Source organism: Macrotis lagotis, chromosome 4 (genome assembly GCF_037893015.1).
Source record: "Macrotis lagotis isolate mMagLag1 chromosome 4, bilby.v1.9.chrom.fasta, whole genome shotgun sequence".
Classification (NCBI taxonomy): Eukaryota; Metazoa; Chordata; class Mammalia; order Peramelemorphia; family Peramelidae; genus Macrotis; species Macrotis lagotis.
Window position 1 is genome coordinate 212,817,153 of NC_133661.1, and position 13,623 is coordinate 212,830,775.

Below are 13,623 nucleotides of genomic sequence, written 5' to 3' on the forward strand. Positions count from 1 at the left end.
ACAAACTTTATGAAGAATGAGGACTCTGGATAAAGAAAGGACACTGAGACCCTGCAATTCAAGAGTTGATTTCCTTGACTTACATGCATTCCCTATCTGAGTCAATACTACTGTTTATTTGGTTCACCCACTAGTCCTTTCCTCCACAGATTGTGTATTTCTGGGAGAGCTCATCCCAAATTGGGGAAAATGCTATGTCATTACCCTTCTAACTAATGTCATTAGAGTATGCATTTAACTAAAGAATTGAAACAAATGGAAGCTTGTTAAAAGGGATTTATGATAAGCATCTAGGTAGGTAACCACCCACAGTGTAATGCATTGAACCCCTAGGACAGTAACAACTGTCTTTTTTGGATTCTATAACTCAGGACAGGGAATATCAGCCTGGGTTGGGGGGAGGAGAGTTACAAGGCCCTTGAAATCTTTGATATAGTACTGCCAAGGCAAGCACAAGTGGGTGGTTCAATATATAATTCAATTCAATAAAAAAATTAAATAAATCTAGGAGTTTTTAAGGAACGAATTTCTTAAATATTTGATCAAAAATATCAGGCTAATTTTTTAAGTTTTGGCCCTTGGCAGAAAATAGTTTTTTCACCCCTGTTCTAAATCCACAAAACCTTTGGAGGAGTGAAGGTAAAAAAGATGTAACACAATTTATTCTGTTCTTTCTTCTTTAATCCTGTCCCTGCTCAGAAGTGTGTTGTATCTGACTCTCCTGTCCCAAGAACTTCCCTTTCTTCTATCACCTAATCCCTCTCCCCTCCCTGTCTCCCCTTATCCTATTCCTTTTCTCTTTTTTTCTCTAGGGTAAGATAGATTTCTATACCCTATTAAGTGTGTATGTTATTTCCTCTCTGAGCCATTTCTGATGAGAATGAAGGCTCACTCATTCCCCCTTGCCTTCCCCCATTCCACTTTATTGAAAAAAAGCTTTTTCTTGACTCTTATGTGAAATATCTTAAATGTCTGAGGCCATATTTGAACTCAGGTACTCCTGACTCCAGGGCTGGTGCTCTATCTACCCTGCCACCTAGCCACCTCTCCCTCCTGGTTTCTAATAGAACAATAGTGTTCTATCACATACCACAGTTTTTTTAGCCATTCCTTAATTGATGTACATTCCCTCAATTTCCAATTCTTTGCCACCACAAACAGGGCTGCTATGAATATTTTTGTACAAGTGATGTTTTTCCCCCTTTTCTTAATCTCTTCAGGGTATAGACCCAAGGCCGCAGTGGTATACCAGGATCAAAGCATATGCACATTTTTGTTGCCCTTTGGGTGTAATTCCAAATTGCTCTCTAGAAAGGTTGGATGAGTTCACAGTTCCACTAACAATGTATTAGTGTCCCAGTACCACCATCTTCTTTACTGTCATCTACCCTTAAATCCTAATAGAGACAACCTAAGATGGTGAGTCCAAAAGCATTGGGGAATGGCAATGACTTGAGTCACCAGACCGTCTTTCAATCCAGATGCTATGATTAAAGGGGAAAACTATTGTAGAAAAGGGTCCCACTTTTCTCACCACTACAAGAAACAACTGTAAACAAACTGTCTTAGAGAGGCACAAAAGCCTTGAGAATGGCAGTATCTCCCACCCCACCCTACCACTAGAAATGCTTCTAATCTGTTCTCATAGTCATCATCTGGGAAAACAGTCCTGTGGAGAGGCTGATCATCCCTACCAAGTGCCATATAATTGCCACACATAAAGCAAGGCACCCTGGCTACAACATGAAGCATCATATCCCAAGCAGATCAGTTCATTACCATCATCTTGACCATATCGCTTTAGAATTTGGATGGGAACATCTCACAATTCAGAACCCAAGAGCCTTGAGGATTGTCCAAACTAGTGCCTCAGAGCCATCATCTTAGGAAGCAACTCCTATGAATTTGCAATTTGACAATAGTTACTAAAGGTATCTTAGACAGCTCAATTTTTTTTGAAAGGCAGTGGGGTTAAATGACTTGCCCAAAGTCATATAGCTAGGTAATTAAGTATCTGAGGTTGGATTTGAACTCAGGCCCTCCTGACTCCAAGGCTGGTGCTATATCCACTGCACCACCTAGTTGCCCCAACACCTCAATTTAAGATCTAGAAAAGACAGTTCTCACTGATGTCATGGTAAAATGGTTCAATACCAGAAAATAATCTGATTTTATTAGTGAACATTAAAGAAAAAAACATTACCATCTATTTTGCCAAGGCATCCTAAGGACCTATGGGACCTTTCCATCTGATTTGCAGCTAAGACCTTCTCTATGTGTGGTCTATTAGAATGTGAGCTTCTAAAAAGCAGGGTCTGGTTTCTCTATTTGTATCTCCAGCCCAAAGCACAGCATTTTGCACAAAATCAATGCTTAATCATTTCTTCATTCATTCTATTTCTTTTTTTTTTTTTTAGGTTTTTGCAAGGCAAATGGGGATTAAGTGGCTCGCCCAAGGTCAAACAGTTAGGTAATTATTAAGTGTCTGAGTTAAGATTTGAACTCAGGTACTCCTGACTCCAGGGCTGGTGTGCTCTATCCACTGCACCACCTAGCCACCCTCATTCTATTTCTTAATCTCTAGTTGCTTTCAAATCTTTTGTGTCATTTTCTATTGCCCCAGATATTAGTACTTTCTTCCTTTTGAAATTTCTTTGTGTGAACTTTTAGACCCATATCCTGGGAGAAAGAAAGCTATTTGAGGGCAGAAATGGCTTTGTTTTAACCTTTGAACCCAAATGCCTGTGCAGAGTGTCTTTCAGGAAAGTGTATTTACAAATCTCTTTTGGATTGAAAGAATCACAGTCAAACATAAAAATAATTGCCAACTTTTTGGATTACAGTCTGAAAAATAATCCTTTCATCTGAAGGGATAAGAAGATTAAATATAGTAGTAGCTCAATGACTTTCTGTATCCTGGAACTAATTTAAAATTCATTGTGCTTTAAAAAAAAGATAATTCTTTTTATATATGTTGGAGATATCAAATTTGTTCAAATATTGTTTGGATGCCAAAATTGAGTTACCTTTATCTTTATAGGGAAGCAATGTATTTAACATGATTTAATGTTAGATAAAGGGTTATTACAAACAAATATGCAATGAATGAAAACATATTTGGATATGACTGATAGCTGGAAGGGAAAGATCATCTAATCCAATTTCTTCATTTTCCATATAAAGGCAGGATCTAGGAATTTTTCTAAACAATCTAACCAAAGATCATAAAGTAATTTTACTAAAACCCAATAATAAATAGTAAAGAAGGTCCTTTTTTTTTTTTTTTAGGTTTTTGTAAAGCAAATGAGGTTAAGTGGCTTGCCCAAGGCCACACACCTAAGTAATTATTAAGTGTCTGAGACCAGATTTGAACCCAGGTACTCCTGACTCCAGGGCTGGTGCTTTATCCACTGTGCCACCTAGCTGACCCAAAGGTCTTTTTTTCAATATGATGGATATACTGGGCATTGGCCATTGAATTGACAACTGTATGATACAACTTTTTGTTAGGCTTTGAAAAGTAACCATCATCTAAAAGGGTAGAGACCTGTAGAGAAAATAAAGAGAACCAGCTAGGAAGGAAGAAGCAGCTTTGGAGTTCATTCTTCACATTTTTCCTTGCATATTTTAAAAAGTGGTATTTTACAGCAGAAGTATATTGTGTTGTCCAGTGGAGTAATACCCATTAGCAGATTCAAATTGCATATTTGGCAGGAGAATTGAGATGCAGGTTCTTCTCTGGGATTGCCATAGTTGAGAACCCTGATGTGTCTTAGAGTATGAATTTCAGATCTTTCCAAAAATGTATGGTATTATTCTAGGATAGGATGACAGATCCAAAGCTAGTGGTCATGGGAACTATAGCCAAGCAGTGAAACAACCTCCTGTTGGATGTTCCTTTTGGAACAATATCCAGGGATTTCCAGGATAGCAGGATAAAGTAGCAACTTGTAGAGTATCATCTGACAGAGACTAAAAGTCAAGATTAGCAAGAGCAGTGTCCTACAGGTTTATAGAGATGTTTTGCTGAAATTGTATTAAAGATAAACACATTGGTGTTATCACTGGTAGTTTCAGGACTGTAGAGCCACAGAGATCTTCATCCTAGAGCAATTATCCTCTGAAGGGCCTAACCAGTCAGTGTGAGATGGGCCCACTGCTCAGAGAAATAAAGTAAACAGAGAAGTTAGAATTCCAATTGTAATCTCCTGCCTTTAGGTTCAGTGTTTTTCCCAGTACACCACATCTATTAGGAGTCCAAAAACATTGGAACAGGGATATACATATATATATATATATGAATAATCTGGATAATTCTCATTAGAGAAAATATTTGAGATTGTACCTATTTCCACTTCCACCTAAGTTTCTTAAATTAAATGTGTTGCTTTTTCAATCTAGCAGTATGTACAAGTCTCTATTCCTTTTTTAAAATCCTATTGTGGAGTTGAAAAATAAAGTAATTTTAAAGTTTCATTGTGCCAAACAAAACAAATTACTTTTTCTTGTACCATGAAAAGTTATTTTTCTTGATTATGTCACTCAGAAATAAATATGCCAGACTCTCTAAAAAATTCATTTTCCAAATCAAGCATAAGAAACCACACATACAGAATTTCAATTCAAGAATATTTTTTTCCAGGAAGAGACCCAAAATGTAACTTGGACCAATTATGACTTTTTTATTTTTTTTTTACAGATTTTCCTAAATTCATTCATTGTTTCCTACTATATACAGAGTACTAATAATGTTACATGCTACAAAATACAGTTCTATAGCTCCCTATGCTTAGTCCTATGTTATAGAAAATGTTTGGATCAGAATCAATAAACAATAAATAAGATGTCCTTGTTAGTCACAGTGGAAAAATATATACACATAACACTGAATCAGAAGACATGTAAGGATTACATATTAATATGCCCCTGGGCACTGACAAAAGGAATAGAATCTCATGTCTACCTTTATAAAAAAAAATAAGTAGTTCCATTCATCATTTCTGGCCTTGAATGCCCCAGTGACTTAATGAGAGCTGAAGTCCATAGAATACTGTACTACAGTTATAGTTGGCAACTTAAAGCACAAGCTTTCCAGGATATTGAAGCTGGGGAACAAAGTGGGAAAGTAGAGATTTCATTCTGTTTTCTAAAGGGAGGAAAATGCACTCATTTTGCTGTACCTTCTAATCAATCTTAATTTGTATTAGAACAACAAACTCAATTATTTTCAACAAGGGATATTGTTCATAGAAATCTAAACTAACAAAGATCTTACAAAAGAAATAGCATAATTTGCACTGCACACTACTATAACTATCATAAGTGCACAATTTAAGACTTCAATGTTTTAAAACAAAATATTGGAATTTTCTTTCCCCCTCAACACCAATTTAGTGCTTTGTGTATTTGAGATAGCAATGAGTAAAGTCCTTGCCATTAATGAGAAATGAATTCATATTCTGCCTCAGAAATATACTAGGTGTGTTAATCTGGGCAAGTCATATTCTTCAAAGCCTGTTTCCATATTCTACAAAATGGATAATTATCACAACTTTCTCACAGAGGTGTTGTTTGGATTAAATGACAAAAATAAATTCATAAATTATTATAACAATAGACTTTATAAATATTATGGGTTAAATAGTAATATTTATACTTGTCATAGGGGACACTTGTTTATTCATGGAGAAGACTTATTTGATCTTATGCATAGTTCTATTTGTCTAAAGTTACTTATTATTTTGTGAAGCTCCAAAATTCAGAATGGACCACTAACATACCAACTATTTTCTTAGGGCATGATTATTTAACAATTTTTTTACATGAATATTTTTCAACGAATGAAAGATTATGAACATTTGGTCAAAACTAGAATAAAGTTAATGCTTTGACTGCTCTAGATAATTAAAGATTATTTCAGAGATCTTCTGCTCTAACCCCTCAGTTTACAAATGAAGAAACTGAGGAAGGTTATTTGATTTGCTCAAGGTCATATTTCATATTAAGTACTATATTTAAAACACATTCTTTTGACTTCAGGGTCATGTTAGAATCATCACAGAATCTAGCTATTTTTACTTTAAGACTTTCAATTTTCTAGGAGTTTAAAGAATAAATTGAGAAAAAGTAGGAAGAGAAAAAAAGTGAAACAACTTACTTCATTGTCCTCTTCCCCACTTGCTTTTGGTATATAGAATGCTGTGTTTCTTGATCATTTCACTGAAACTTAAAAGAAGTTAGAGTCTGAGAAGAGAAAGAACTATTAGCACCATAGTAATTAGTCAGATCCAGGAGCACTATTTCTTCTGTAAATGGAAATCCTGTGAGGTCTGGTTTCTCCAGGAAAAGCTAGTCGAATCTGGAGAAAAGAGAAAATCCATTTCCTTCTGTGAAATTCCCTTAAAAATCATGAGGGCTCTGATTGCAGGGGAAAACACACAAACTTCATCAGGTACTTCATCTGAACCTTTCACCCTAACAGAAGTCTACCCTTTCAAGAGTGAAGGAAGGCACCTTATGACCAAGAAAGAGGAAGTAGCAAATCTAAATATTTGTTTTTTTCCGTCTGCTCTCAGATACTGATGAAAAGCAAAAAAAAAAGCTATTGTTTTTTGCATAGATATCTGGTTGTAGAAACATAAATGAAGAAGTCAAGAGTATGAGTATTTAAATTCACTAGAATGACTATAGGAGATTAGGGTTAAGCCTTTGAGAAGAAAAAGAGGAAAGAAAGTAAAGAAAATATAGGAAGATTGAATAAAACACTCCTACGGAATGGTATATTGAGGCTTGCCATAGAGGAAGGGGAGGGAGAGAGGGATTTCCTTGTCTGTGAGTATAGTGAAGTCATGAAGTGATTGATGTCCTCCAGAAGTCAAAATGTGAGGAGCTACCCAATCTTGGAAGGAAGTCGGGGGTGGGGGGTGGGGAGGGCTAGCCCTCATTAGCGGTAAAAGCATCACTGCTTTTCCTCTTACAAAGAACTTCAATTTGATAGGAGAGAGGTCCGTGGGGGGCACAGACTCCAATAGCAGCAGCCTAGGCCCTAAAAATGTGCAGTAGACTTCACAGGTCCTCTCCCACCAGCCCTCCCGGAGAATAAGCCCTTTCTTAAAGAGAGCCACCCCTCCCCTCTCCCCCACTCTCACCTCACTCCGACTTATGCCTGGCGCCTAAGGGAGACGGGGTGGGGGGGGTGCACGGTGGCCTGGGCTGGAGGAAGCGGGTGGGGCTGGTGGATGTATGTGGTGCCAGAGAGAGAAAAGGTAGAGACAGGTTTAAATCCAATTCCTGGCAGATTGGCTTCCCACCCCGGTGGGCAAGGTGCCAGGAGGTGCCTGAGAAAAGGGAGCCTAGTGGTGGCTGCAGTCCCCACCCTCTCCTAAGGCGCCTACTGGGATGTAGGGTGCTTCTGAAGCTGAGGAGGCAGCTGCTGGATCCTCCAGGGTCCAGCAAGAGGTCAATTCTTCTCCTTAGGGATTCTGGTGAGGCACGGGACAAGGGCGGAGATCGAAAGGCTCTGCAGGAAGAAGGGGGGAATTCGGGGGCAGATAGCTGGACATCCTTCCCCGCCTCCCCGTCGGGGACCCCTGGGGACCGTCTGCTCCCCTGGAGAGAGGTGGACTTTCGGAGCCCGCCGCTTCCCTCCCGCTAGCAGCCCGCTCCCCGGGGGGAAGTCCTGGAGGGGAGCGGGGGGCGCCGCGGGTGGGTTGCCCCGACTCCCCCGCCCGGGGCTCCTGCGGCTCCGGCGCCCACTGGGTGGTGGCTTCGGCTGTTCCCGCCCCTCGGTTCCTTCCTTCCCCGCCCTGCCAGCCTCCTTCCCCGCAGCGCCCCCACGGGCACCCCCGCCCCCCGGCTCCCTGAGCCGAGCTGCCCGGGCGCTCCCAGGCGGCCGGCGGCGGCCACAGCTCGGCGGCGGCTCCTCCGCCCCTGCTCCCCGGCGGCCGGGCCCGGGCTCCCTGGGCTGCCTGGGCCGCATCCTCCTCCTGGCCTCGGCCATCTTCCCCCGCTCCTCCTCCCGTCCCGAGCCCCATCTCCCCTCCCTCCTCTGGCCGCGGGACTTTTCCGGAAAGTTTTTTATTTTCCGCCGAGGCTCTGCAAGGAGCGCCTCGCTCTCCGCCTGCAAAACTTTTCCCGTTCTCCCTCCTGCTCCTCCTCCCCCTCCGCCTTCCCTCCTCTCCTCCGCTCTTGCTTCCCCTCCTCTCCCTTCTGCCCGCCGCTCCGGGGCTCCCCTCTCCCCCGTCTCCCCCCTCCAGACACACCCCCAGCCCGGGGGAGCAGTGTCCCCATGAGCGCCCCTCCGGTCATCCGGCCGCCCAGCCCTCTGCTGCCCGTGGCAGTGGCGGCGGCGGCGGCGGCGGCATCGGCTCTGGTCCAGGGGCCGGTCCCGGTGCCGAGCCCGGCTCCGGCTCCGGCTCCGGCCGGGGGCATCTCCTTTCACCTTCAGATCGGGCTGAGCCGGGAACCGGTGCTGCTGCTGCAGGACTCCTCCGGGGACTACAGTTTGGCTCATGTCCGGGAGATGGCTTGCTCCATAGTGGACCAGAAGGTAAGGCGGCCGGAGCTCTGGGTCTCTGTCCCCGTTTGCATAGGGGGCGCTCCCCTGGTCAGTCGTCTTGGACCTCTACTGCTGCCACTTCGGCCCCTGTATAAAGGTCTTTCTCTTTTGGGGTCAGACCGGGAGTCCAACTGGTTGTGGGTCTAGGATGGTTTGGACTTTGACATCCTCCAGATTGCTTTCCACCAACCCTCCCATTCCTTACTCTTTTTCCCCTATCTTTTTTCCCCTGTCTTGATGTTTCTACCTACCCTATGAGGACACCCCTCCACCCACACCCTTTTCCTCGCCCTTTCCATTTTCACGATTTTCATCTCTTCCCTCTCCATTCAACTCTCGCCTTCTCCCTTGTGTCTTTCCATGAAACATCTGTGCCACCAGAATCCTCTAACCCACACCTAAGAAGAGTTTCCCACGGGATGATCTCCGGGCTTTTTTAGTAACAACCCTCCATCTTCTTTCTCAGACTCTGCTTAGCTTTTAAAGTAGACCTGAGGAGCTAATTGGATGCTTTGGAGCATTATTGTTTTGCTGAGCTGGGAAGGGAGGAGATGAGGAATTTCTCACCTGTCAGACAAGGTTTAAATAGCAGGAGAGTCCAGCTGTGATAACAACTATCTGACCATCATTCAAACCTCCCCCCCCTTCTGAATTGTTAGATGATATTTTCTCTTGAAAAAGCTTAAAATTTTCACAGTCTTCTTTCACCACCTCTATTTACAATAGCAGGGTATGAGTGAGGATAAGGAAACTTTTATACTATCTTTCCCAACAAACTGAAGAAACTGTAGGTTGGAGAACTTCACCACAGGACAGCTCACAACTTGATTTTGCCTGGAGTTGAAGAAAATTGGAGAGCAACTGCTAATTCTGCAGCCAGGAATACTACTCCCTCCCCCAGTTTTTACAGCTAGTCAATGCATTCCAGGTTGTCCCACTAACCATCCATATGGGTGTTATATGGAAAGGGTGATAAGAGTGGAAAGAGACTGGGGACAGCAGGCGCCTGCCAGCTTAGTATAAACATCCAAGGATGTGGTAGGTGGAGACTGGGATTTCTAAAAGTTGGTACTGAATTTCATCCTGGAGAATTGGCAAGTGACTTCTGAATGATGACTTAAAGATTTTTGAATAACTGAACAGTTTTGGTACAGAACTGAACTCAGAAAAAAAGAGCACAGGAGACCTCAGAATAAGCATATATATGGGTAAAGTAAGTTTATGTCTGTGTGTGTGTGTGTGTGTGTGTGTGTGTGTATGTATTTGGGGGGTATTAGGGGAGAATATAAAAACTGTAAAAAGCTAAAATAGAGTAGGGATAACACTGAGTACCAGGAATCCCATATATTGTATAAATTTTTAGAAGCAATAACTTTTTTATATTTAAGAAAAGACTTGTTCTTTTTCATTGCAAGTATGTTCTTTGGTAAACATGGTAAAATTTAATACATTGCTCAAAGTCATGTTACTATCTTTATGATGTCAAACATTATAATATCATTATAATCAATGTTGTGACACGTTCATTATAGACAAAGAAGAGCCTAAGGCGCTCTAAGAAGTTACTTCTAAGTGTTCAGTCTTACTGAGTTTATAGTTTAATGGGATTGGTCAATAAAGATGTAAACCAATAAACTTAAATGATTAGCAAATATTTATTGCTTGACTATATGACCAATTGCATAGAGATCATACATTTTTAAATTTTTTAAAGAAAAATATGAATCTAAAAGGACTTCTGGATTAGTTCAAGCCAGGAATTATTAAACTTTATTAGGTTAACCTCTCTAGGCTTTTTCAAAGAAGAGAAGGGACATTATCATAGACTAGAATGTGAGACAACTGAAGTGACATGAAAGGTTTAGGAAAAGTCAGGAATGATTACAAAATTATCGATCAGAACAGACTTTAGGGCATAGAGGGAAAAGATGATATCAGAGACTAATTGCCCGTGGACATTTGAATTCTACTTACAACCTTAATACAGATGTGACATGACCAGAAGTAATCTGGAAGGTGATGTTTCATTCTGTGGAGGGTGTTTTAGAGTAGAGATGGTTTAAAGGCAAGGAGTCCAACAAAGAATCTATTCCCTTATTTCTAAAATTTATAGTTATAGAAAATGAAATTTGAGAATACTACAGAAAAATGCTCAAGATTTGGTGTCTGGTTGTTAGTAAATGGACAAGGTCTTTAGTTACAGTGGAGAAAATCAAATGGATTAAACCTTAGCGGCCACTATTTGAGCAACTAGTTTTTTTTTTTCAGATGAGGAAAGCAAGGCTTAAAGAAATTAAGTGACTTTCCCAGATTGCATATCTAGTAGGTACTCTGAGGTGGGATTTGAACCAGGTTCTTTATAATTTCAACTTCAGCATCATCTGCACTCTGCCTTACTGTGGGAGCACATTTGAGTTAGAAAGCCATAGGTATATAGCACTATACAATGATATCCCCCTCAAAATTTGGGGCAGTTTTAAGCTTTAGTATTTTAAGTTATTAAAACTTTAAGTAATAGCTTTGAATTACATTAAGACTATTGGGACACACTGTATGAAGAGTTGAAAAGAGGTTAAAAGATTGGCTTTGGAGACTGAGTTTTGAGAAACAAAGAGCAAAAGATAGGTTTTCTATATGCATGTAACACTTAGAGATCAGGACAGTGAAGGAAATGGAGGTCACACCATGGAAATCTATTAAAGGAATGAAGACTATTGAGCTAGAAGAAAATGTTGAAGAGGTAGGAACATATTTAGTGCAAGCTGTTCCCTCTGTCTGGAATATTTTGCATTTCTTCCTTTTAAAGGATCGTTCACCAAGCATTAACTTAAGGTCCAACTTATCTGGTAAACTTTTCCTGATCCTCCAATTCATATTTGAATGTTCTTTCTTTCCTCTAAATCTCAAAGGACCTTGCCTCTTGCTTAGGAAATTTCTCTTACTCTGTTTTTTAAGTTAGTTGTAAATTTATGTGGCAACTACATGGCAGAATAGAATGCTTACTTAAGAATGGAGTCTGAATTTGACCTCAGAAACTTAGCCTTGTGACTCTGAGCTTACTTAACTTTTTCCAACCTAATTTTTTTTCCCATCTGTAGAATGGGGATAATAATAACACCTACCCTATATAAGAATCAAATGAAGTAAAATGTTTTACAAACCTTAAAGAAATGAAAGAGTTTCAACCATTTTAGCACTCATTTACTTGGACCTGTGATTCCACTGGCACAGAGTCCTTATACTTGTTTTATTCCTATTATACAGTAAGATCCTTGAGAGTAGTGACTGTTATCTTATTCATCCTTGTACCCTTCACAGTTCATAATGCATTGCTTTGCACATGGTAGGAGCTCAGTTTTTATTAGTTGAATTGTTTAATGAATTCTAATGGGGAGAAGGAAGAATCTGGAAGATTGGCTCAGTAAAGAGCCCAAAGAGGAAGAGGGAATCTTGGGAAGGAGGAGATAAGATACAGACAAAGGAAGAGTCTTTAGTCTTGAGGAAAGCTAGGATTATATGAATGAGATGAAGATCATGTTTGGAAGACAGTGAGATTTGACAAGTTACTTTAAACTTGATGATCTTAGTTCTTCTCTGGAGGGAGAGACAGTTTTAAAGTGAAAATTGAAAGTTAGAAAAGGCCTCCTGTCATTATGGTCCAGGAAGAAGGTCAGAAAAGCTATAGTAGAGTAAAAACCAAGATTTAAATATAGTCAAAAATCAACCTTTAATAATAAAAAAGATAATTCCTCTATTTTTTTTCTTGATCAAGAGTAAGATCTTTTAGACCTTCATATCCTTAGGGTTAGTCTTAAAGTAGTGTCTCTCTGTCTCTGTCTCTGTCTCTGTATATATGTTTATATATTTGTTTATACATACACATGCATATTTTACATTTTATATTTATTCTCATCAGTATAGGTAACAGAATTATCACCAAAATTAATAGCAAGCAATGTATGGTGAAGTATATAGAATGGCTCCATCAGTATAGGCCCAGGGGTACTTTACCTAGGATTATTCTGATACCTCAATGGAGGTGATCCTGGGTTCTCAGAAGGAAGATTGTAATAAACCGGAGAAATTCCCAGCTATCAGTTCAGCAACAGATTAGTGTGTTTGTTCTGACATGTTGAACCTCATCAGATATCCTTGACCACCATGGTGATGATGTATTTTTATTTTTGCCACACAAAGACTATCTACTAAAGGATTACAAACTGAATTGGTGAAGAAAATAACCATGCAGATGAAGCAATTTTTTTAAAAATGTTGATGCAAATAGCAGATGTGTATGTTTCTGCAAGGCAAAAGTAGCTTGCCCAAGACCATACAGCTATTAAGTATATGAGGCCAAATTTGAACTCAGGTTCTCCTGACTCCAGGGCCAGTGTTCTATCCACTGTGTAACCTAGCTGCCCCTACAGCTATATTTCTAATTAAAGCATTTGTTATTTGTTCATAACCAATTTTCTGCTGTCCTTTTATTTGCGCCTGAAAAGTTCCAAAATTATAAGTCACTAGATTATGTTTACAGGCTAGTTTTTTTGGTGGGGGGGGCAGGTGATTTTGTCAGGAGGTTATTCTTTGATCATTAGTGCAAGTCTCTGATTTCATTGATAGAGAAAACTCCCAGTGAGAAACCTCCATTGATGCATATTAACCATGAAAGATTAAATGACTTTCCCAGGGTCATATAGACAAAATGTATCAGAGGTGACACTTGAACTCTGGTTTTCCCATTTCCTCCTTTTAATTTCAGTGCTAATTCTGGACTTGAATTTTCTTTTAAACAATTCATAAGGCTGCATGGTATTATTAATGTATGCTCTTTTCAGAGGAAACAACTCGAGGTTCTGTTGGCTGTAGAAGATGTAAACCAATTTGTCTTTTTTTGTTCTGCGTCTCAAGCATATGACCTTGACTGCTGGCTTTATATAGACATGTTTTCTTTTACTACTGTGGATGCTTATTGGTTTAGGAAGGGAAAAAAAAGTAGTTGGCCTACTTTGAAACATTGTTGCTTTCTAATATCAAAGGAACCCAATGTAAGGAGACTGAGAAGG

At 40.1% G+C, this 13,623-nt stretch overlaps 1 protein-coding gene across 2 annotated transcripts in view; it reads left to right on the top strand.

Moving 5' to 3' along the window:
• The first annotated feature begins 8,287 nt into the window (after positions 1–8,287).
• The window catches only part of PRKD1 (protein kinase D1), a 504,884-nt gene continuing 499,548 nt past the window's right edge, over positions 8,288–13,623 (top strand). For both annotated transcript variants that reach the window (XM_074235395.1, XM_074235396.1), the window contains exon 1: positions 8,288–8,548. In XM_074235395.1, the coding sequence (XP_074091496.1) occupies positions 8,288–8,548 (261 nt within the window). The remainder of the gene's footprint in view (positions 8,549–13,623) is intronic.